This window comes from Kogia breviceps, chromosome 3 (assembly GCF_026419965.1).
Source record: "Kogia breviceps isolate mKogBre1 chromosome 3, mKogBre1 haplotype 1, whole genome shotgun sequence".
NCBI classification, from domain to species: Eukaryota; Metazoa; Chordata; class Mammalia; order Artiodactyla; family Physeteridae; genus Kogia; species Kogia breviceps.
The window spans coordinates 145,276,733-145,301,269 of record NC_081312.1 but is presented as its reverse complement, the minus strand read 5'-3'; the positions used below and the strand labels follow the sequence as shown (position 1 = coordinate 145,301,269).

General features: G+C 35.0%; 1 protein-coding gene across 5 annotated transcripts in view; it reads right to left on the bottom strand.

The window, feature by feature from the left end:
* NEDD4 (NEDD4 E3 ubiquitin protein ligase) overlaps window positions 1-24,537 on the bottom strand; it is a 207,453-nt gene that overhangs the window by 116,567 nt on the left and 66,349 nt on the right. For 3 of the 5 annotated variants that reach the window (XM_067029802.1, XM_067029803.1, XM_059056175.2), the window contains 3 exons: window positions 17,184-17,257; window positions 9,811-9,889; window positions 9,670-9,708 (listed from right to left, as the gene is read on the bottom strand). Coding sequence is in view for 1 of the 5 variants with exons in the window: in XM_059056175.2 (XP_058912158.1) it covers window positions 9,670-9,708; window positions 9,811-9,889; window positions 17,184-17,257 (192 nt within the window). In the remaining 4 variants the exon portion in view is untranslated. The remainder of the gene's footprint in view (window positions 1-9,669; window positions 9,709-9,810; window positions 9,890-17,183; window positions 17,258-24,537) is intronic. The other 2 variants (XM_067029809.1, XM_067029805.1) reach the window with 1 other exon arrangement.

Genomic DNA, 24,537 nt, shown 5'->3' with positions numbered 1-24,537 from the left:
AACAAAAATAAAAATATTGAGATAGGTTTTTTGAAAAATGTCTAAGTCTAGAAATGTGTAAAAGAGTAGAGGAAAAAAAACACTTTCCAGAGGAGTAACCAAATTCTCAAAGAAGGACAAAGGTATTGACAAATGTCAATTTATTCTCTGGTATTCATAAAGAACCTGAAGTAATGCTCCTGGAAATTATGCTGGTGGTTGCAGGGAAAAAAAGTATGCAGTCATACTTTTAAAAAAGCTTTATAAAGATATAATATATATACTATGTAACTGACCCACTGAAAATGCACAATTCAATGGTTTTTAGTATATTCACAGAGTATGCAACCACCCTCGCAATTCTGGAACATTTTCATCACCTCAAAAAGAAGCCCCATGCCCTTGAGCAGTCACTCCTGATTTCCCAACTTCCTCAGTCTCAAACAACCTCTAATATATTTTCTGTCTCTATAGATTTGCCTATTACAGACATTTAACTTGAGGGGAATCTTACAATATGTGGTCTTTTGTAACTGGCTTCTTTTACTTTGCATAATGTGTCCGAGGTTCACCCATGTTGTAGCATGTATCAGTACTTCATTCCTTTCTATAAATGAATAATATCCCACTGTATGTATACACCCCACTTTGTTTATCCATTCATTTGCTGATGGACCTATGGGTTGTTTCTACTTTTTGACTATAATTAATAATGATGCTATGAGTATTCAGGTATAAGTTTTTGTGCGGACATATGTGGTAAGTAGATTTAAAAATAAAAACTGTGTAAAAAGTAAAATGAACTAGATAAGTATTTTTACAAGCTTTAAGCATTATATAAATGGAAACTATCTTTGCATTTTTATCTACATATTTTATGTCTTTCTAATTTGTTTCTCTATACAGTTATTGCTTATTAACAAATATAAAAATGAATTATAGATACATAGTCATGGGGGAAAAACCCAAACAGTAAAAAAAAAAGATATTCAGTATAGTGAATTATTAATCTCTCACCCTTTCCCCACCCTCAGAGAAAATACTGTGAACAGTTTCTTGGCCCTTCTAGAAGTATTTTTTGCAAATACCAGCATGTGAGAAAGCTGTTCTGTTTTTACACAAAAAGGTGCATCATATATACAATGTTTTGCACCTTTGTTCCTTCATTTAATATAGTTTGAAACTTAACATCCTATCAATACATATACCTCTGTCTCTTTTTAAACAGCTGATAAGGATTTCATTATATGGCTACACCATACCTTACTTAGTGCTTTATTTATTTATTTATTTAGCGGTACGCAGGCCTCTCACTGTTGTGGCCTCTCCCGCCGCAGAGCACAGGCTCCAGACGCGCAGGCGCAGCGGCCATGGCTCACGGGCCCAGCCGCTCCGCGGCATGTGGGATCTTCCCGGACCGGGGCACGAACCCGCATCCCCTGCATCGGCAGGCGGACTCTCAACCACTGCGCCACCAGGGAAGCCCTAGTGCTTTATTAATGGGGCACCCCAGCCTTCTTCCTAGCTAACAGAATTCTGTTTTTATTCAAATCATGGATGATAATGTGTGTCAGGGATACAGGCAGCTACTCCCTACCCCGACCCCACCCCCCCAGGAGCTGACTTCTGATTCCTCTAAGCCTCCCGGTAATTCCACTCTCTTTACTAATGACTGGGTTAGAGATACACACACAACATAATTCCGGCCCAAGAGACATGAATCAAAGTCTCCTAGGGAAACTTTTGGAAAAGGGTTCTTCACTTTTTAAAAGAGACATGTGAGGAAACCTTCTCCCTTTTCTACCTCTGGACATCATCATGGGAGGCTATGTCATTAGGAACTGCTGCAAGCTTCTTGTGACCATGGACAGAAAGGCAAGAGAATCCCAGAGAGGCTAGGATTTAGGATGCTGAAAGCATCCTAAATGATACACTTCAGAAGGGCTTTCCCTAAATACCCTACATTGAGAGAATCCCCTCAAGTCTCTAATATCCCCTGATACTCACTCCCTAGCACCCAGTGTTTTCCCTTGACAAGTCTCAGTACCTTGGTATGTCTTTTAAGAAACTAGTTTATAGGGGTCCACAGCAGACAGTCAGCTTTGCTGAGGGTAGGGACTGTGGCTTCACATTAATAAGCATTAGCAAAGTGACTGGGAAAAAATATCACACCAATTTTTTTTGTGTGTGCGGAGGTGGAGGAGTATAAATACATGGATAAAAATACATAGGAAAAAAATACCAGACTATCACACAATCAGTGGTGGCATTATGGAGATTAAATTATGGCTGATTTTTATTTCTCTTTCTAAAAATATCTGTGGTGTACAAGTTATGTTGCTTCTGTAACATAATGCTAATATAGTCATGAACATTTATACATTTTGTAAATATAATATGATGAGTATGAATACTAAAGATATAAACTGAGCACCATGGGTGTACAGGGAATGAAGTAGGCCTGTCTTTTTCAGATGCTCATACACTATGCTGATGCACAGATTATATAATGTGTACATTGCTCCTAATGTGTCAACCTTTTTTCCCTCCTGATAACTTGCCTCCCTTGGTCTCATATGAGCAACTATTAAGTGTAGATTTTACTATAATTTTCTATTGAACATTAACTTCAATTTGGAGTCTCCCCTGTTTGTTAATCTACCAGTAACAGTTCTCCACAAAAGACTTTCTTCGAACTTCACGTTTTCTCAAAGATATAAAGGCTCCCTTCAACTTCTGGCCACAACTTCCATTTGGCTGAATGCCCAATGATCAACATTTTACTGTACTCTGTTATCTCAATAGACATTTTTATATGAATACATTCAATGGAAAACATTTTGTGCTATGTATAAATAATGATATAAATGACAAGAATAGAGGACTGCACATAATTATGTCCTTTGTAAAGCAACTATTAAATCGTCATGTGTTTTCCATATCTAGCTGTGATGAATTAGCATTGATCCTCAAAAATTTATCTAGTTACCCTTGCAATAAATTTGCAAATTTCTGATTAAGATAAATGCATGGCCTATGATACCAGAATAGAGGAATACTGGCTAGAACATTTGGCAACAGTGAAAATATAGTAAAAGAAACAATGAGTAAAAGGCAGTAAAGTACTGAGCCAGGTTTATCATCTACAAAAGGCCTTCTTTCTTATTTTTGTAGTAACATCTCTAACTCAAGAGTAGTACCGACTTTCAAGTATCCTATCTAATAAAAAATCAAGATCATAAAAAATAATGGGAAGATTTTAAATTAGTTTTTAATTAAAATTTTTAAAATTTTAATTACAATTTTAATTCCTCTAATGGATGACCCATACTTTGATATTCCTTTCATCCCTGATGTTGGTCATTTGAGTTTTCTTTCTCCATTTTTCCCTCCTTTTGTAAATTAATTAATTACTTTATTTAGTTTTGGGTGCGTTGGGGCACCCCCCCAGCTGCAGTGAGCAGGGCCCACTCCTTCGTTGCTGTGTGCAAGCTCCTCACTGTGGCAGCCTCTCCGGCTGCGGAGCACAGGCTCTAGGTGCACAGGCTTCAGCAGCTGTGGCACGGGGGCTCAGTAGCTGTGGCTCGCAGTCTCAGTAGTTGTGGCACACGGGCTTAGTTGCTCGGCGACATGTGGGATCTTCCTGGACCAGGGCTCGAACCCATGTCCCCTATATTGGCTGGTGGATTCTTAACCACTGTGACACCAGGGAAGCCCTGAGTGTTCTTTCTCTCTTATTAGGGCTTGCTATGGTATAGCAATTTTATTAATTTTTTCAAAGAACCACCTTTAGTTTCATTTATTTTCTCTACTTTTTATCCATTTTCTATTTTATTGAATTCCATTCTTATTTCCTTCCCTCTACTTTTTATTTTTTATTTTTTGGTTAAGGTAGAAACTTAGACCATCGATTTTAAATCCTTTTTCTTTTGTATATAAGCATATAAAAATGTAAATTTCCAAGCACTGAATTAGCTCATCCTATATTCTGATATGTTATGCTTTAATTATCGATCAATTAAAATGATTTCTAAATTTCCTTATGATTTTCTTTTTGATCATGGCTTATTTAAAATATGTTGTTTAATTTCCAAATATTTATGGATTTTTGAGATATATCGACATGTCCAGATATACATGTATAATATATATCCCAGATATACATTCCAGAATTCTATTTAAAGGTTGTTGTAATCAAAGAATATATTCTATAGAATCTCAAGCCTTTTAAACACATTCAGACTTGTTTCATGGCCCAATATATGGTCATCTTCGTGTTCTTCAGGTACAGGCATACTTTGTTTTATTGTGTTTCACACATATTGCATTTTTTACAAATTGAAGGTTTGTGGAAAACCTGTGCCAAGTGAGTTTACTGGTGCCATTTTTCCAACAGCACTTGCTCACTTTGTGTCGCTATGTCACGCTTTAACAATTCTCGCAATATTTCAAAATTTCTCATTATTATTATATTATGATACCATTGTCATGGTATCTATGATCAGTGATCTCTGATGTTACTATTGCAAAAAGATTATGACTCCCTGAAGGCTCAGATGATGGCTGGCATTTTTTAGCAATAAAAAATTATTTTTAAATTAAGGTATGTATAGTTTTTTTAGACATAATGCTATTACACACTTAACAGACTACAGTACAGTGTAGCTATAACTTTTATATGCACTGGGAAACCAAAAAAATTGTGTGACTCACTTTATTGTGGTGGTCTGGAACTGAATCCACAATATCTCTGAGGTATGCTGTATCAGATGTAGTGTTTATACATGCCAAACAGGTTAAGTTGATTGATAGTGTTTTTCAAATCTTTTATGTACTTACTGGATTTTTGTTTTTTGGTCTAGTTGTTTTATCAGTTACTGAGAGAGGAGTGACAAAATCTTTATTCTGGATTTATTTCCCTAGTTAGTTCTGTCAATTTTTCCTTCAAAATTTTGAAGTTCTTCTATCAGGTGTATTCGTAGGATTGTATGTCTTCTTGATGAATAAATGCTTTTATGATCATGAAATCTCTCTAGTAATACTCTTCATCCTGAAGTCTACTTCATTTAATAATAATACAGCCATATCAGGGTACTGTTTTGTTTGGCTTAGTGCTGGTATACCTTTTCCTGTACTTTTACTTTTAACCTGTCTGTGTCTCTATACTCAAAATGTGTCTCCTGTAAACAGCATATAGTTGAATCTTGCTTTTTTGTAATTATTGAGGTGGTTTGCTTTATGGTTTGTTATCATCTATTTCTTTTCTATTTTTTAGTCCTCTTTTCTTCCCTTTCACCTTTTAAAAAAAATTATTAATTAAGTATTTCTTGGTACGCCATTTTATTTCCTTTAATGGACTTTCACCTATAATATTTCATTTTAATTTCTTTGTGACAGCTCTAAGGATTACAATATGCATCCTTAAATGTCACAATTATAAGAGAACTGAGTCACTTGAATCACTTTCAGATCTCTTTCAAGAGAACCTGCATAGCTGATTGGCAGCCACAGCTAAACATGTACCTCTGAATCTACCCATTGGGTTCTCTTTGCTTTCTCTCAAAGACTGGGCACTCTTGCCCAACACAAGACTTCTCTAACAGACAACCTTTGCTGGGAAACTCTCCATTAGCCTGGGCGAGACTTTCTCAGAACTGTGCTGCAGTGTGAGACTCTTCCTACCCAGTCCTTTCGCCCCTCTCCTTGAGCAGGTGTTAAGCCTGCATCATGAGGAGAAGGCTCTTCCCAACTGTGTGTCTTCCCTGTCTGACCTTCACAGGTGCTTCCCCAATAAACCTCCTGCATATCTAATTCCATCTTGATGTCTGTTTCTTAGAGGGCCCAAATCAACACAGATGGTATGAGTAGTGGGGTTTTAGGACCAGCCCACATTCACTTGTCTGGCAAGGATCTCCCTATCCTTAACAGAATGTGGGACATATATAGTCACTGGCAGAAGACGGTGGTCCAATTCCTAAAGACTTCTCCAGGGGTGTCCTAGGGAAATGTCCTGGTAGAGGGAGACACTCTTGCCAGTTTGATGTATAACGCACTTGAAAGGTTAAGGGAAGAACAATACCTACAAGGACAATGAAGTTGTCTAGTTATTACTATTGATGACTTACAGAGAGACAATGAGAAAATAAGGGCAGTTAACAAAAGCAAAAGGTTAAATCTGAGAGACAGAGGGTCTCTTTGGTAGTGTATAAAGAGGCCTGCACCTCCTGAAGTGGAAAAGAGGACAAAACTAAGGAGCAGTGTCAGAGTTAACAGGGTTGCAGAGCTCAGAGATATTTAAATGCTTAGTCACTGTGGGTCTATTATGTTAATGTCAGGGCCCTGGCTGGGAAAACCTGGGACCCTGACGTGCAGGACACGAGGATCTGGGTGGACGCTCCTGAGGATTTTGGTTCCACAGGTCCCTAAACCCTCAGAGCTTGCAGAGTAGAGTATCTCATCCCTCTGTAATAAGAGCTGGCACTTCCCACATGCAGGATGACACTGCAGAAGCTGGTCCCCACACTCTCTCCTCAGGGGTTGCCCCCACTTCTCCCCTGGTTATCAAGATAATAATCAGTGTTAAATCCCAGCTGGGCCTGATACAGGATGAAAGCGATTACATTTGGAAGAAGCTTCAAGAATTAAACAGCATGTCCTGGCAGGAGCCAGAGGAATATCTCTGGGACTACGGTTGATCAAAGGGGCAGAAACATAAGACTGCATAAGCAAGAATTCATTGACATGGAGGCACTTTCTCAGGACAAGGGATTGAACATCCTGTCAAGGACCCCATGAGATGAGGCAAAGTTGCTGCTAGAGTGGCTCCTAGAAGCCTGAAAAGATAATGAGCCAAGTGGAAATGCCTGAGTTGCCCTGGCATATGGTAGGGGAAGGAATAAAAAGGCCAAGGGAAGTTGGCATGCTAGAATTAAAAGAAAAAAAAAATATATATATATATATAAAATATGAGGCCAAAATACCTACCAGATGCTTATGTTCCATGAGAGTGGAGGGAACCACAGTCATCAGGTGTGTACTGGTAAGAGGGGCAGCAGCATCAACCAGAAGTGCAGTGGTGGCTCTTGTCTGCATGCCAGGACTGATGGTGGAAGAGGTGGTCAAAGAGCTGGGCTCCTTAATAGCCATGCATGGGGATGAGCCTCCCCTTCTCCAATAAGAGGCCAGCCAGTGACATTTCACTGCTAGAATCAAGGGGGCTACAATTATTGTAATGACCAGCCACGTAAGAGGGGCACTGAAGCTGACTTGACCTGTAGGGTATAGAGCATGGCGTCCCTAAGGGGCAAAATAGGCAGGTGATCAACAAAAGTGCTGCTTAACATCTACAATTATAAGAAGGAAGAATGGAGAAGCAGTGGCTAAGGACAATTGTCCCAATTAAAAAAGAAAAGTCACAATCCCTCATCCAGTTCCCCAACCTGAGCCAATTTTCAGATCCACAGTCCATTTACTGAAGAAGTAACCTAGTCCATAGGAGGAAGGACTGCATCACTGTAGGAAATGTATATTGTAATGATTCCTCTCTTCCTCCTCCAAAAGGACTATGGTCACTTGTTTGGGTGAGTGTATATTGGGGAGAAAGAATAATCAGACATATTGAGGACTGCTGGAAACAGAAACCCAAAGCGTCATTATGTCTTCCATATTAAAGCAAGGACATACAGAGACCAGAAAACAAATGGAGTCCTGTCTAATGTTCAGCTTATACCGAGTTCGCTAGTTCTGTGGATCCACCCAGTAGTCATTTCCCTAGTTTTCAAGTGTACAATAGGGATTGATATACTGGAAGTTGGATCTCCTCACTACCACCACCACATTGAATCCGTGGCTTGTGGGATAGGAGCTATCATAGTGAGAAGGCCAAGTGGAAGCCTTTGAAACTGTCCTCCTCTGGTGAAGACAGTAAATCTAAAACAATACTGACTAGATACGACAACAAAAGCACAAGGAACAAAAGAAAAGAGAAACTGAACATCATCAAAACTTAAAACTTTTGTGCTTCAAAGGATACCATCAATAAATTCAAAAGACAACCCACAGAATGAGAGAAAATTTTTGCAAATCATGTACTGACAAGGGACTTGTATCTAGAACTATAAAGAACTATGACAACTCAATAACAAAAAGACAAATAACCCTATTATAAAATGGGCAAAGGATCTGACTAGACATTTCTCTAAAGAAAATATACAACTGGAAAATAAGCTCATGAAAAGATGCACAACATCATTAGCCATCAGGAAACTGTAGATCAAAACCACAATAAGATACCACTTCACACCCACTAGGAGGGCTGTGATAAAAAGTCAGATAATAACAAGTGTTGTCAAGGATGTGGAGAAGTGAGAATTCTCATACTCTGTTGGTGGGAATGTCAAATGGTAAAGCCACTTTGGAAAACATTTTGGCAGTTTCTCATTCGATGCAGCAATCCCACTCCTAGGTATATATACTCCTCAAATGAAAATATCTGTCCACACAAAAACTTGCATACAAATGTTCATAGCACCATTATTCATAATAGTTAAAAAGTGAAAACAACTCAGATGTCCAACTGATACATGAATATAGTGTGGTTAACCATATAATGGAATATTATTTGGCAATAAAAAGAAATTAAGTACTAATACATGCTATAACATGGTTGAACCTTGAAAACATTACACTTAGTGAAAGAAGCCAGATACAAAGGACCACATATTATATGATATCATTTATACAAAATGTCCAAAATAGGCAAATCTCTTTAAGAGGATGAAAGTAGATTGGAGGTTGCCTGGGAAGAGGGGCAGATCCCGGGGGAAAATGAGGAGTGACAGATGGTGGGTATGGGATTTATTTTGGGGGTGATGAAAATGTTCTAAAATTGATTTTGGTGATGGTTGAACAACTCTGTGAATATACTAAAAACCACTGAATTGTACACTTTGAGTGGGTGAATCGTATGTTATGTTAGTTATATCTTAATAAAGCTGTTGAAAAAACAAACAAAAATACTGCAACATAGTGGGAATGTCATATATTTGTACCACCATTAAAGACCTAAAGGATGTAAGAGTGGTTCCTATAATATGCTCATTTAATTCTCCAGTCTGGTCCCTACAGAAGCCAGATAATAGCCTCAATCACCTGCTGGTTCCTGGATATAAGAAGTCCAAGTGCCCTGGCAGCAGGTATAGACTGTGGTTCAATGGAACCCTAGAAAGAGTGTGCTCCCTCTGGGGACTTGGACCTCTAACTCAGCCTGTGCACTGCAACAAAGAGTAGCCCCCACTCACCGCAACTAGAGAAAGCCTGTGTGCAGCAACAAACACCCAACAAAGCCAAAAATAAATAAATAAATAAACAAATGACTGGAGAGACACAAATATTGCATCATCTTTAAAATCAAAATCTGCAAAATTCGAATAAGACTGTTCTCTAAATCAGAATTAAATTAGAATAAGATAATTCCAGGTTTACAATTATCCTTTACCTCTTCATTACCTTACATATGTTTTTCATAATAGGATAAATGGTTCCAGGGCCATGTCAAAATGGGGATACCTAGATTTAAGTCTTTTAAATTTTTACAAATTCTTATAAGATACATTTAAGAATACTGTAAGCGACAACTTATCATTCTAACCTACTGAGAAAAATCTTTGTTGTTATAAAATGCATACTTACTCTGAATAATATTTCTTCATTCCATTTTGGATTCAAAGTCTAAAAGACAATAAACATATTATAACTAACTTTTTAATATTTTGTCATATAAAAATAAAACGAAGTATAGTTTTGAAAATTTTGAATACTGCTAAGTCTAACCTTTTTAATGGTTTTTGTTTGTACACTTGTAAAAACTCCATTCACTGGGTCATATAACGTCACTCTCACATAAGGATCACTGTTAAAATTAAAAAAAAAAAAGATAATTGTTGCTTATTCCCAAACTCAGGTTACTTGAACTATAAAAATCACAGAATTTTCCTTGTTAACAATTTCTACAATTACTTTCTACACTTAAAAGTAAGGGTTCCTTAGGCAGGGGTAAGTAATTATAGTAATCTTTGCATTTTGTTAAAAAGCTGAAATACCATGTTAGTGAAATAGACAAAGAATTAGAAAGAAAACCTTTTAATCACATTTTAATGATTTCCAACCTCTTAAGATTTTTGAAATTTTGTTTTATCTTTATTACATGTCTTCCTCTTTTGGTTTAAGAAGTTTGATTCAATGATTCTCAAGAATACCTTTGCAAGACCTCAGGTTGTTCCAAGTTATCTCATGGGTATAAACTCTTTTTACAAAATAAAGGCAGAGTGCTTCAGTTCAAAATAATTATATGACATGTAACACCTTGTACAAAGAGACATGGAGAAGGAAAACCCTGTGATATTTAGGTTTGCAAAGCAAAAGACTTTAGACATTTTACTTGTCCATGGTCAAATTTCTCCCATTTCTCTTGGGGATCCCAAGTACCCACCATTCTCCACCACAAACTCCCCCTCCTCCCATTTCCTTATACAATCTTACCTTTTACTTTAATTGACAAAAATCAAAGTCATCGTAATACTCCTAACATCCTGGTATTTATCAGAGCCCATCTTACTCCTAACCTCAGTGATGCAGGTATTTCACCCAATCACCCTTGTCCAGTTTCCTCCCACTTCCTCTGGAACCTTACGTCATCTATTTTGACTTCTCCCTTTTATTATCTCCAGCTTTTCTTTGACCTAGGTTCTTCCAGTCATAGAAATGTTATTAAACTCCCCCACTCCTTGACTCTCCTTCCTGCCTCCAGAAAAGCAAACTAGATTTCTTTTCTTTCTGTCTCAAACTTTCCAAGAGAATAATCTGTAATAATAATAACAATAACAACTAACACTTATATAGCAATTACTCTGTGCCAGGCACTGTTCTAAACAGTTTATATATATTAAATTTTGGAATCCTTATAACGACCTAAGAGGTAGGTATGATTATTATCTCTATTTTACACAGAAAGGTAAGTCAACTCATCCCAGATCACACAGCTAGGAAGTGGAAAAGCAAGAACTGAAACTCAAGCACCTGGCTCCAGAGGCCCTGTGCTTAACCGTGATGACATACGATCTCCCTTTCTTCATTTCCTCAACTCCCAATGCTCTTCACAGCCCTATAATCTGGTTTCCACCTCTTGCCTTCAGACCCATTCCTTGAAAAGTCACCAATCTTGCTAAAACAATAGACACTTTCTAGGCACTTATTTTACTGGTCCTCTGTAGGTTTGATAATACTGACCATTTCCTCTTTGAAACTCATCTCATTTAGCTTTCATGACACAAGTCCTTCTGCTTCTCCCTTTTGTTCTCTCTACATATTTCCTTCACAATCTCATCCATGGTTTTAACAACTAACTATATCCTCTCAAATATAAATATAAAACATAAATATAAATATATATTCCTGATGTCACCACCCAGCTAGATACTTCCACCTGGATGGTCCACAGACAATGTCTGTTCAAGAGTTTTGCCTATTTTTAATTGGCCATTTTATCATATTATTATTGAGTTGTAAGAGGTCTTTATATACTGTGAATTAAAGGCCTTTGTCAGATATGTTTTGAAAACATTTTCTCCCAATCTGTGGTTTGCCTCTTCCCTTCCTTAACTGTGTCTTTCAAATAACAAAAAAGTTTTTAAATCTGATGAAGTCTGTTTCAACATTTTTCATTCTAAATTTGAGGTTCATATTTTTTGAGTCCCATTCAAGAAATCTTTGTGTAACTCAGTAGAGCAAATAGTTTCTCCTATGTCTTCTTCTAGAAGTTTATTAAATTTAGCTCTTATTAATTTTCTATATTATGTGTGATAAGGAAAGAGCTTCATTTTGTTCCATATAGATAACCAGTTGTTCTAGTATCATGTACTTAAAAGACTATCCTTTCTGTTGAATTACCTTAATGCTTAAAGCAACTGACCATATACATGTATATGTGTATGTGTGTGAGGGTGTGTGTGTACTTCTACACTCTTTATTCTAGTCCACTGAATAATATATCTGTTCTCATGCCAATGCTACTTTGTCTTGATTACCTATAGCTGTATAGAAAGTCTTGAAATTATGTAGCATAAGTTCTCCACCTATGTTCTTCTTTTTCAAAATTGTTTTGTCTATTCTATGTCCTTTGACTTTCCATAACAATACTGGAATCAGCTTATCCATTTCTCAAAAAAAAAACATGGCTGGGATTTTGATTGGGATTGAGCCAAATCTATTCAATTTGGAGAGAAATACAACTCTAACAATAATGAATCTTCCAATCCATGAATATGAAAATATTTATCCATCGATTTAGATCTTCAATTTCACTCAGCAATGTTTTATAGTTTTCAGTGTACAGTGCTTGCAAATCTTTTGTTAAATTTATTTCTAAGTTTTTAATTTTTATATTATTGTAAACAGATTTTAAAAATTCATTTTCCAATTGTTAATTGATTGATAGGATATAACAATATGACAAATTTTGGTACACTGGCTTTGTATCTTGTGGCGTTATATTTTATTTCTAGTAGCTTCTTTTGAGATTCCTTAGGGTTTTCTATGTACATGGTCAGTCTACAAATAAAAAGTTTCTTCCTTTTCAGTCTGCATTATTTTTATTTCTTTTCCTAGTCATATTACTTGGCTAGCACATCCAGTACAGTGTTGAACTGAATGTGAGAGCAGACAACACTTCTTATTCCTGAGTTTAAGCATTCAGACTGTCATCACTGGGCATGATATTAGCTATTGTCTTTCTCAAAGAAAACCTTGATCATGTCTAGAACTCCCATTTATCCCTAGTTTGCTAAGACTTTGTATCATGATTAGGTACTGAATTTTGTCAGATGCTTTTTTGTTTTTATTGAAATGATCATGTTTTTCTTTTATTCTATTAATATGGTATATTACATTGATTAATTTTCATATATAAAACTAATTCTGCATTTTATTATTAGTTTGTTGAGAGTTTTTATCATAAAAGGGTGTTGGAATGTTGACAAATGTACTTTCTACACCTATTGAAGTGATCATGCATTTTTTTCCTTCTGTGCTATATTAATGTGATGATTTACAGTGGTTGACATTTTTTTGTTGAACAAACCTTATATTCATAGGAAAAATCCCACCTGATCATATATTGCTATATACAGTTCAATATAGGGCTACTGAAGTTTTCTTTTGTGATCAATTTTGATAATTTCTATCTTTCAAAGATTTTGTCTACTTCATTTAAGTTGTGCATGATTCTTTATTGGCATGAAGTTGCACACAGTGTTCCCTTTCTGTCTTTTTCATTTCCATAGGGTCTATAGCAATGCCTCTGCTTTTGTTCCCATTATCGTAATTCGTAATTCTCTCTTTTTTGCTCTTGATCAGTCTCGCTTGAAGTTTAAAATTTTTATTGATCCCTTCAAGGAATGAGCTTTTCATTTCAATGATTTTTCCTATCATTGTCCATTTTCTATTTCACTAATTTCTGCCCTTATCATTATTTTCTTCCTACTACTTACTTTGGAATTAATTTGCTCTTCTTTTTCTGATTTCTTAATCTCAGAACTCAAGTCATTCATTTAGATCTTACTCCTTTACTAAGTTTAGATCTTACTCCTTTTCTAAGTTAAGCATTTTAAAACTATAAATTTTCCTCTAATACTTTAGTTGCATCTCACAAATTTTGATATTGCTATATTTTAATTTCATTCAGTTCAAAATGTTTTCTAATTTATCTTTTGATTCCTTCTTTGACTTATAAACAAAACAAAGTGTATTGTTTTATTTCCAAATATTTGGGATGTTATTGGTTTCTAACTTAATTCCACTGTTATCAGAGAACATCTCCATATGATTTCAATCTTTTCTAAATTCTTGAGACTTGTCCTGTGATCTTACACATCGTCTATATTGGTGAATGTACCATATGCCCTTGAAAATAATGTAAATTTTGCACTTGTTTGATTTACTGTTTTATTGCCCAGCATAATATGGCAGACAGACTCTAGAGTGGTTTCTTTTATCCCCACCTCCTAATGTTCATGCCTTTTGTGTTCCCCTCCTCGTAAATGTGGGAAGGATTGTGTATTCTAACCAATAATTACATCGAAAGTGACAAAATGTATGTGGTTACATTACAAAAGGTTGTAACCCATCTTGCTAGGAGACTTTCTCTCTTTTGATAGCTTTGAAGAAGCAAGCTGCTATCCTGTGAGCTGTCATATGAAGAAGGCCATGTGACAAGAAACTTAGGATGGCCTCTGGCTGACTGCCAGCAAAAAACTGAAGCCCTCAATCTGGCAGTCTGAAAGAATTGAATGCTGCCAACAACCACATGAGCTTGGAAGTGTATGCTTCCCCAAACAAGCCTCAGATGAGACCATAGCCCTGGCCAATGCCTGACTGCAGATTTTCAAGACCTTGAAGCAGAGGACCCAGTTAAACCATGCACAGACTCTGTGATGCACAGAAACTATGAAATCATAAATATGTGTTCTTCTAAGCTGCTAAGTTTGAGGTAATTTTAGTTGTGCAGCAATCAATAAATAATGTGAATATACCATGTGCACTTGAAAAGAATGTGTATTTGGTGGTTGTTAGGAAGTGTTCTTTGCATCAAAGTTCATAATATTGTTCAACTTATTGTTTTTGTTGTTTTTTTAATCTTGTTTTATTAACTGCTGAGAGAGAGCTAATGTTTCCAACTATGATTGTGGAATTTTTTCTCTCTCCCTCTAATTCTGTCAACTTTTGCTTCATATATTTTCAAGTTCTCTTGGCAGGAACATACAACTTGATGATTGTTTTATTTTCTTGATGAATTTATTCTTATATTGTTGTGAAATATCTGGAAATAATTTTTGTGTTGAAATCTATTTTATCAGATATTAAAATAGCCACTTCAGTCTTCACATGCTTGTTTGTATGGCTATGCATCCCTTCTCTTTCAACTTACCTGTGTCTATATATTTTAAGTTCATCATTTATAGACAGCATTTAGTTGGGTCTTCTTTTTCAATCCATTCTAATAACTTCTACCTCATATTCACCTTAGTCCATTAATGTTTAATGTAATTATTGTTATTAGATTTAGGTGTATCAAATTATTACTAGTTTTCTATTCTTCCCTCTCCCCTTTCTCTCTCTCTCTCTTTTTTGATCATTTGTTCTTTTCCTGGCCTTTTGTTTAACTATTTTTTTTTCAAGAATTTCATTTTAAAATTTCTATTGCTTTTTAATCTATAATTCTTTACATTATTTTTTAGTGATTTATCTAGGTATTACAATACACATGCTTACTTTTTATACCACTTACACTTAATATAGTACACTCTACTAAAAAGGTTCATAATGAATACCATCCCTGTCCTTTATGCTATAGTTGTTATATGTATTCCATCTATGAGACAATACAGAACAGTAAGTTGTGATATAAACAGGCATATGTTTTTTCTAAAAAATGATGATGAAAAGAGCAAAAAGTCTTTCATATGTTTCTAGATATTTACCATTTCTGATGCTCTTCATTCCTTTCTGAGGATCTGAGTTTCTATCTGATAACTACCTCTTTAGCTGGGAGAATTTCCTTTAGCTTTTATTATAGTGCAGGTCTGCCAATGACAAAGTCTCATAGTTTTCTTTTATCTGAAAGTGTTATTTTGTCATCATCCTGAAGAATATTTTCACTGAAAATAGTAGAGAACTCTAGATTGACAGCTATTCTATTGTTACATTTTCTTCTGGCCTCCATAGTTTCTGGTGAGAAGTCAGTACTCAACTGAATTATAGGTCCGTTGTATGTAATTTGTCATTTTCTGAGTTTCTTCTGTCAGAATTTTTCTTTATACTTTGTTTTCAACAGCTTGACTATTATGTGCCTCAGTATGTTCTTCTCAGTGTTTATCCTGCTTGGTGATTTTTGGTACTATAAACTTGTGTCATTCATCACATTTGGAAAAAACTTGGCCATTATTTCTTCAAACAACATTTTGCCTCATTCTCTCTCCTATATTTCTAGAACTCCAAGTACATGTATGTTAGACTGTTCGATATTATGTAACAAGTCCCTGAGGCTCTGTTCATTAAAAAAAATGTTAAATCTTTGTTTCTCTCTCATCTCTGGTTGGGAAATCATTTCTATTGATCTATCTTTAAGTTCAATTAATTTTTCCTTGTCATCTCCATTCTGCTGTTAATTTCATCCAAGAATTTTAATTTCAAATATTATATTTTTCAGTTCTAGAATTTTCATTTTTTATGGTTTCTATTTCATTCCTGAGATTTCCAATCTTCTTATTGTGAGCATATTTTCTTTTCTCTACTGAGAAAAGAAAATATGTTTCATTTTCCTGGCTTTTTATAAATTATATAGCTTTGGATTTTATCTTAGACAGTATAAATGTTAAATTATGTAGACTGTGGATACTGTACTTCCTCTTTGATGAGAATTTGTTTGTTTTTATCATATAATTAATTATCTTACTTGGACAAGAACCACAAGCTCTGTTTCCTGGGCAGCAGCCCTGATCTCTGTTCAGATCTTTTGTCCTCCATTGAGTTGTTTTGAATCTGCTATCATATGTGTGATTCAGGGTCAGCCAAAAATGTCAGTGGACATAGTTTGGGAATTTCCTCTCCAGTTCTTTCCCTTCCAGAATCCCCACCATTGTCATGTTTTCTTCAGAGTAAGTCTTCTGATTTCCCAGGCTATGAATATTATAATTTTTCCATGTTCTGATTCCACGCGGCCTCAGACTAATTCATAAAATTGGAGAGTCACTCAGTACAACTCCACACCTCCAAACATGGACTCTCCACTAGACTCTCTACCTGCTCTGTTCGCTCTCCACTGCCTTTAACTTGCTGGTTTTTATAATATGTTCAGAGTTTATGGTTGTTATCTGCAAAAGGATTCGTCTGTTAGAATTTTACTGATTCTCAGAAACAGAACTCATAATGTATCTTATAACTACCACTCTCAGTTATACCTTTGCCTAAGTTCACAAACTCTGCAATTCAGATGTCAAGGAATTTAGTAAACCACCAACTAGAAACATTTTTCTACCTCATACAACAGCTTACTAATAATATTACTCAATTTTTCATCTAACCAAAGTTTGGAAAAAAACTAATTAATAAATACAAAGTTTTAAAATTACAACACAACTTCTTACACTTACCTAGCTCCCAAGATGTCCTTTTTCGCAAGGCCTATTCCAGCTATAACTTTTACCCTCACAATTCGGGAAGTTTCCTAAAATACAAAAATTTATATTTTATTTTCATATATTTATAACTTACTCAAGACACATTATCTTTATATATATATGTGTATATATATATATATATCAAATAAGGTAACAGGATATTAAAATTAACTGGAAGAATCTTTTTCAGGAATTAATTTGATTAAAAGCTATATAAAGGAAAATAAAAACTATATTGTTATTTGTAATGACTTGATTATCTACAAAGAAAAGCCAAAAAAGCTAGAGCCAAATTGTTATAATGAGTAAGAATTTATCTTTGCTTCCAAGAAAATCTAAAGCCAAATTATTGGAACTGATATAGATTTATCACTGTTGCTAGGTACAGGATAACACAAAATTCAGAGTTCATAATCATTTGTAATAATTACTTAGGTAAGTATTTTTTAAATCCCATTCAATAAACTATATATTAAATAAAACTATAATGTATTGATATTTTAATGTAGGAAACATTAAATTTCTTGGGTATCATAATAGTATTATGAGGTTTTATATAAGAATGTCTTACTTTTAAGAGACACATATTGAAGTATTTAAGGAAAAAGTAAGGTAAAGTCTGCAACTTACTCTTAAATGACTCAGCAAATAAAAAGTTGAACATGAAAGTATGTGTGAGTGTATGGAAATAAAAGGAAAAAGCAAAATATTACCAATTTATGGATCTAGCTGATGGGTAATCAAGTGTTCATTATACTATTCTTTTTATTGTCTCATAGGTTTGAAATTTTCCAAATAAAAAGGTGGGTAAAAAAATACTATAAAACAGAATGCACATTTAAAAAATTCACAAGTAAGCAAAACTGTTAGATACATTGAAATAAAATTAATAAAAGTCAAAAACCTTTATGGATAAAATTTGTAAATTATTGAAGAAAATAAGAAAAATATAAATAAATGAAGAAATTCACTGTGTTCATGGAAGTAAATATTTAATATTATTATCTGTTTTCTCCAAAGTAAATTATAAATTCAATATAATTTCAATTCCCCTCCTTGAATTATTTCATAGATCTTAAGAAATGATTCTAAAATTCATAGGGAAAAGTGAGAATGAGTAAAGAGGTAAACTATAGCATTTGATCACTATCTTATAGTATATCTAAAAACAAATTGCAGATACATCAAATTCTAAAAGTGAAAAAGAAAACTTTAAAAATTTCATAAGATTCTTTAGAATATTTCTGACATTGGAGTAAGAAAGGATTAAAAAATACAAACTCTAATGGAAAAAATTGTTAGATTTGATACTAAAATTATGTTTATATATTTCATATGGAAAAAGATGCCATGAACAAAATGAAAAGACAAGTGGACAAACAGGGTGGAAATATCTAAAATATATACACCATGGACAAATTATGATTATCCAGATTATATAAAGAACTCCTAAAAGCCACTAAGTGAGGTTTAAACAACATAATACAAAAAATCATAGAGAATGGCCAATAAACACATGAAAAGATCCTCAATTTCACCAGTAGTAAAAGAAACCTCTAGTGTAAGTGCTGCCAAAGCAGGCACAAGAGAGAACTCTAATGCACTGTTGGTTGCAGTATAAACTGAAGAATAATTTTGAAGAGATATTTGGCAATATCCACTAAAAGTTCTAAATCAATAACCCAGGAATTGCATTTTTAGATATAACCCCTAGATAAACTCACTCATGTACACAAGGCCATAAATACAACAGTATTCACAGTAGCATTTATAAGATCAACAAATGTGAAATAAATGTTGCCCAACAGAGAGCAATCTAACTGATTTTATTCTAAAATTATTCCATCAGCCAGATAATTGGGATAAAAGCGTGGTGTATACACACACACACACACACACACACACACACACACACACACACAATGGAATACTACTCAGCCATAAAAAAGAATGAAATTTTGCCATTTGCAGCAACATGGGTGGACTTGCAGGGCATTATGCTAAGTGAAATAAGTCACACAGAGAAAGAAAAATACTGTTTGATATCACTTATATGTGGAATCTAAAAAAATACAACAAACTACTGAATAAAACAAAAAAGAAACAGACAGATATAGAGAACAAACTAGTGGTTACCAGTGGGGAGAGGCAGGGAGGGGCCATATAAGAGTGTGGGGCACAAACTATTGAGTGTAAGACAGGCTCAAGGATGTATTGTACATCATGGGGAATATAGCCAATATTTTGTAATAACTAAATGGAATGTAACCTTTTAAAACTGTATAAAAATTTTAAAAATAATAAAATTATTCCATCAGCAAGTAGTAGGTCATATTCCTTTCTGAAAAGCGATCTGGGTGGGGGAAAACATACATATCATAGGGTATTTATTTCAATCTTCTTCCATTTCTAAATACTTAGACCCACCCTTATTCCTGGAGGTTTCACTGAATAAATATGATAACAGAAATATTCTATCAGCTCCAAAACTCAGATGACAAATTCAGGTAACACAAAAATCCTTGACTAGAGATGCTAGATATTTTATAACTTTTCTCCATCACCAAATATAATTAAATATACAGCTGATCTTGCAAGTAAGAAGAGAAATTCTCAAGTATCAGAAATAAAGATAGAATTGAAAATCAGAGAGGAAAACATAAAGTGAAATTTCAGTTTTCCGTGGGAATTGATTTCCAAAAATCTGAAGAGATTTACAGAACTACCATTTTTTTCCTGTAAGGTGATTGAATAATTAGGCCAATTAAAATATTCTATTGGCCCTACAGCTGAATTCTCCTATACCAGTTGACTGGAAAGTGGCTATACTTTATAGTAGGACTGATTCTGAAAATCAGAAATCTTTTCTCTGATGACTTAATAAGTACAATCTTTTTCAAGTGGTAAAGTATAATCAAAGGTGCCCTCAGCAAATAATCTTACCTTTTCTAAGTGCAGACAAGTGTTTATAATTTGTACATGACCTTAATTGAGGAAAGAAATTATCATATCCTTCTAAAAAAGTTAATCCATATTTGTGGAGCTCCTGACTTAAAAATCATCCATGTTAGCCTCTACTGAAACTATCCCCCAGAAGTCTCCTGAAGAAAAATGTAGCAAGCATTAACTAAAAACAATTCCAGGGGATGATAACTTGCAGTCACAGATACATTTAACTTTTAAACTTTATCCTTGCATTTCCCACCACAAAGATGAGAACTACTTACTTTAGATGCTGTGGTTAAATGATGTAAAGCTACAGTGATTTAAGATTCTCTCAGAAAATTAAATAAGAAATGCCGCTTATTTGCATATTTGCATTAACTTCATTTTAGAAATTTATGCTAGAAAATTGTCCAAACAGCTCTCTTCAATCACATCCATAAGCAGAGATCACATCTCACATCATCTTTGAAAATGAAGGAGAAGAACATGTATGTTGCAACTAGAGACCAAACTCTTAAGTAATTTTAGAATCATGATATTAAAAGTATTATTAACAGAAATCTGGATAGTACTCAAATGAATAAAAAAGAAACAAAAATGAAACATCTTTTCCTTAATCAAAAAAGAGATATTATCCTCAAGCAGATCAGGGCTCATCACTAAAGCTGGAATCTTCCCCTTCCACTCATAAGACAGCTTTATTGATTTTTGAAAGCAAAATGGAAAAGTTGCAAATTGCAGACAAAGATGTGTCATTTTCAGCCAAAAACAAAAACCAAGGAAGTTTATTAGCAGGAAACATTCACTGAAAGAAATTCTAGAGGATGTACTTCAGGGAGAAAAAAAGTTATCACAGATGGAAAGTCAGAGGGGCAGGAAGAAATGAAGAAATAACAAGCAAAGAAAATATTAACTACAAGAGGAAAAAAATTATTAAAAAATAATAGCAATGTTAATGATGATAATGATGATGATGATGATGTGTGTATGCTCACACAGGCATTTAGTGAGTTTCCATTCCACTTGGGATCCAATACAAATTCCTTAATAAATGGCCTTCACGCCCTGCCTGACTGGGTTCTGCTCTCCTCTCCTCTACAGATTCACCTACTGATACCATCCCTCTCTCTCCAACAGTCTAGCCTTCTTTATGTTCCTCTCCATTTCATCTTTTACACATGCAGTTCTATTTACCTAGAAGGCTTTTTTCCTCCACTGCCTGGCTAACTCCTATCCATCCTTAGTCTAATTCCTCAGCTTTTCCTCATACTCTCTCCCCTTCTCCATATAAGATTAATTCTTTTCTTTCCTGTTATATACTTATATCTTACACTCCTTTTCCTTCAAAACATTTATAAAACATTGATGTGTGATTATATATTTAATGGCCCTCTCTCCCTCTAGGCTGTAAATTCAGTAAAGTCTGCTGTCCATCATTAAAGCCTCACAGCCTGACTCAAACACCTTACATATAGTAAGAGTTCAACAAATATTTGTCAAGCAAATACAGAATTAAAGTACTTCATAGCCTCACAGCCTAACTCAAACACCTTACATATAGTAAGAGTTCAACAAATATTTGTCAAGCAAATACAGAATTAAAGTACTTCATAGGTCCACCTAAAAGCTACAGCAACAACAAAAAAAGATGGAAGATCTGGAAGAACAGAGGAACAATTACAAGTTAATTTTGCACATGTTCCATTCATCATCTTCCTGAGAAAGAATCTCTTCTGTTAAATTCTTTTAGTTGAGCAACTATATGCAGTAGAACAGAGGAAAGACCATGTCTTTGTTACAAAAGAGTTCTGGGTTTTGATCCCAGATCTGCTACCTACTGAGATAAGTCCTTGAGCAAATCACAATCTCAGATTTCCTATCTGTAAAATGGGGAGAGCATTACCTAGTTTTGCAGGACTGTTATGACAATTACAGTCAAAGCACTGAGAACACAGAACATGGAGCCCAGCATATAGCAAGCATTCAATTAAAGGCAGCTATGATTATATTTCAATTGACTCTTTTACTCTGAAGGAGGATATCTTCATTAAGGCATCCATATGCACTGACATGATTGTTTGTTCACATTACTCTCTTCATTGCCCCAACATGGCTCACACGAGGGAAGCCAGACATTTGGGTCAGGCCAGGAGGTTATGTTGAGCTACAGACATATTTATTCCATAAAAGTCTTATCAAAACCTTTTTCCATTTGTCTGTGCTGTGTCTTCCTCCTGTCATTTATCTGCAGACCTCTTAACCTTACATTCATTTATCCTCTTAAAACTTCGACAGGATTGAGATGGGAACCAGACTAAATAGAAGCTTCAAGAAGGAAGAGGTCAGTAACATCGGTTCAGTAGAAAAGTGGGTTTAGCAATTTGAATCAGCAATCTTACACGTCTCCAGGTGCTGTAGAATATTCTTAACAACAGACATAGCTAGGAGACAGGCAAATCAGTTGACTTAAATATCCTGCTCTACATTAAAAGGATCATACACCATGATCAAGTAGGGTTTATCCCAGCAATGCAAGGATTCTTCAATATACACAAATCAAACAATGTGATATACCATATTAACAAACTGAAGGAGAAAAACCCTATGATCATCTCAATAGATGCAGAAAAAGCTTTCAACAAAATTCAACACCATTTATGATTTAAGAAAACCTCTCCAGAAAGTAGGCATAGAGTGAATTTACCTCAATATAATAAAGGTCATATATGACAAATCCACAGCCAACATCATTCTCAATGGTGAAAAGCTGAAACCATTTCCACTAAGATCAGGAACAAGACAAGGATGCCCACTCTCACCACTATTATTCAACACAGTTCTGGAAGTTTTAGCCACAGCGATCAGAGATGAAAAAGAAATAAAAGGAATCCAAATTGGAAAAGAAGAAGTAAAACTGTCATTGTTTGCAGATGACATGATACTATATAGAGAGAATCCTAAAGATGCTACCAGAAAACTACTAGAGCTAATCAATGAATTTGGTAAAGTAGCAGGATACAAAATTAATACACAGAAATCTCTTGCGTTCCTATACACTAACAATGAAAAATCTGAAAGAGAAATTAAGGAAACACTCCCATTTACCATTGCAACAAAAAGAATAAAATAGCTAGGAATAAACCTACCTAAGGAGAAAAAAGACCTGTATGCAGAAAACTATAAGACACTGATGAAAGAAATTAAAGATGATACAAACAGATGGAGAGCTATACCATGTTCTTGGACTGGAAGAATCAACATTGTGAAAATGACTCTAACACCCAAAGCAATGTACAGATTCACTGCAATCCCTATCAAACTGCCAATAGCATTTTTCACAGAACTTGAACAAATTATTTCACAATTTGTATGGAAACACAAAAGACCCCGAATAGCCAAAGCAATCTTGAGAAAGAAAAACGGAGCTGGAGGAATCAGGCTCCCTGACTTCAGACTATACTACAAAGCTACAGTAATCAAGACAGTATGGTACTGACACAAAAACAGAAATATAGATCAATGGAACAGGATAGAAAGCCCAGAGATAAACCCACGCACATATGGTCACCTTATTTTTGATAAAGGAGGGAAGAATATACAATGGAGAAAAGACAGCCTCTTCAATAAGTGGTGCTAGGAAAACTGTACAGCTACATGTAAAAGAATGAAATTTGAACACTCCCTAACACCGTATACAAAAATAAACTCAAAATGGATTAAAGACCTAAATGTAAGGCCAGACACTATAAAACTCTTACAGGAAAACATAGGCAGAACACTCTATGACATAAATCACAGCAAGATCCTTTTTTGATCCACCTCCTAGAGAAATGGAAATAAAAACAAAAATAAACAAATGGGACCTAATGAAACTTAAAAGCTTTTGCACAGCAAAGGAAACCACAAACAAGATGAAAAGACAATCCTCAGAATGGGAAAAAATATTTGCAAATGAAACAACTGACAAAGGATTAATCTCCAAAATATACAAGCAGCTCATGCAGCTCAATATCAAAAAAACAACCTAGTCAAAAAATCAGCCATAAAAAGAAACGAAACTGAATTATTTCTAGTGAGGTGGATGGACCTAGAGTCTATCATACAGAGTGAAGTCAGAAAGAGAAAAACAAATACTGTATGCTAACATATATATATGGAATTTTTTTAAAAAAGGTTCTGAAGAACCTAGCGTCAGGACAGGAATAAAGATGGAGATGTAGAGAACGGACTTGAGGACACGGGGAGGGGAAGGGTAAGCTGGCACGAAGTGAGAGAGTGGCATGGACATATATACACTACCAAATGTAACATAGATAGCTAGTGAGAAGCAGCCGCATAGCACAGGGAGATCAGCTCGGTGCTTTGTGACCACCTAGAGGGG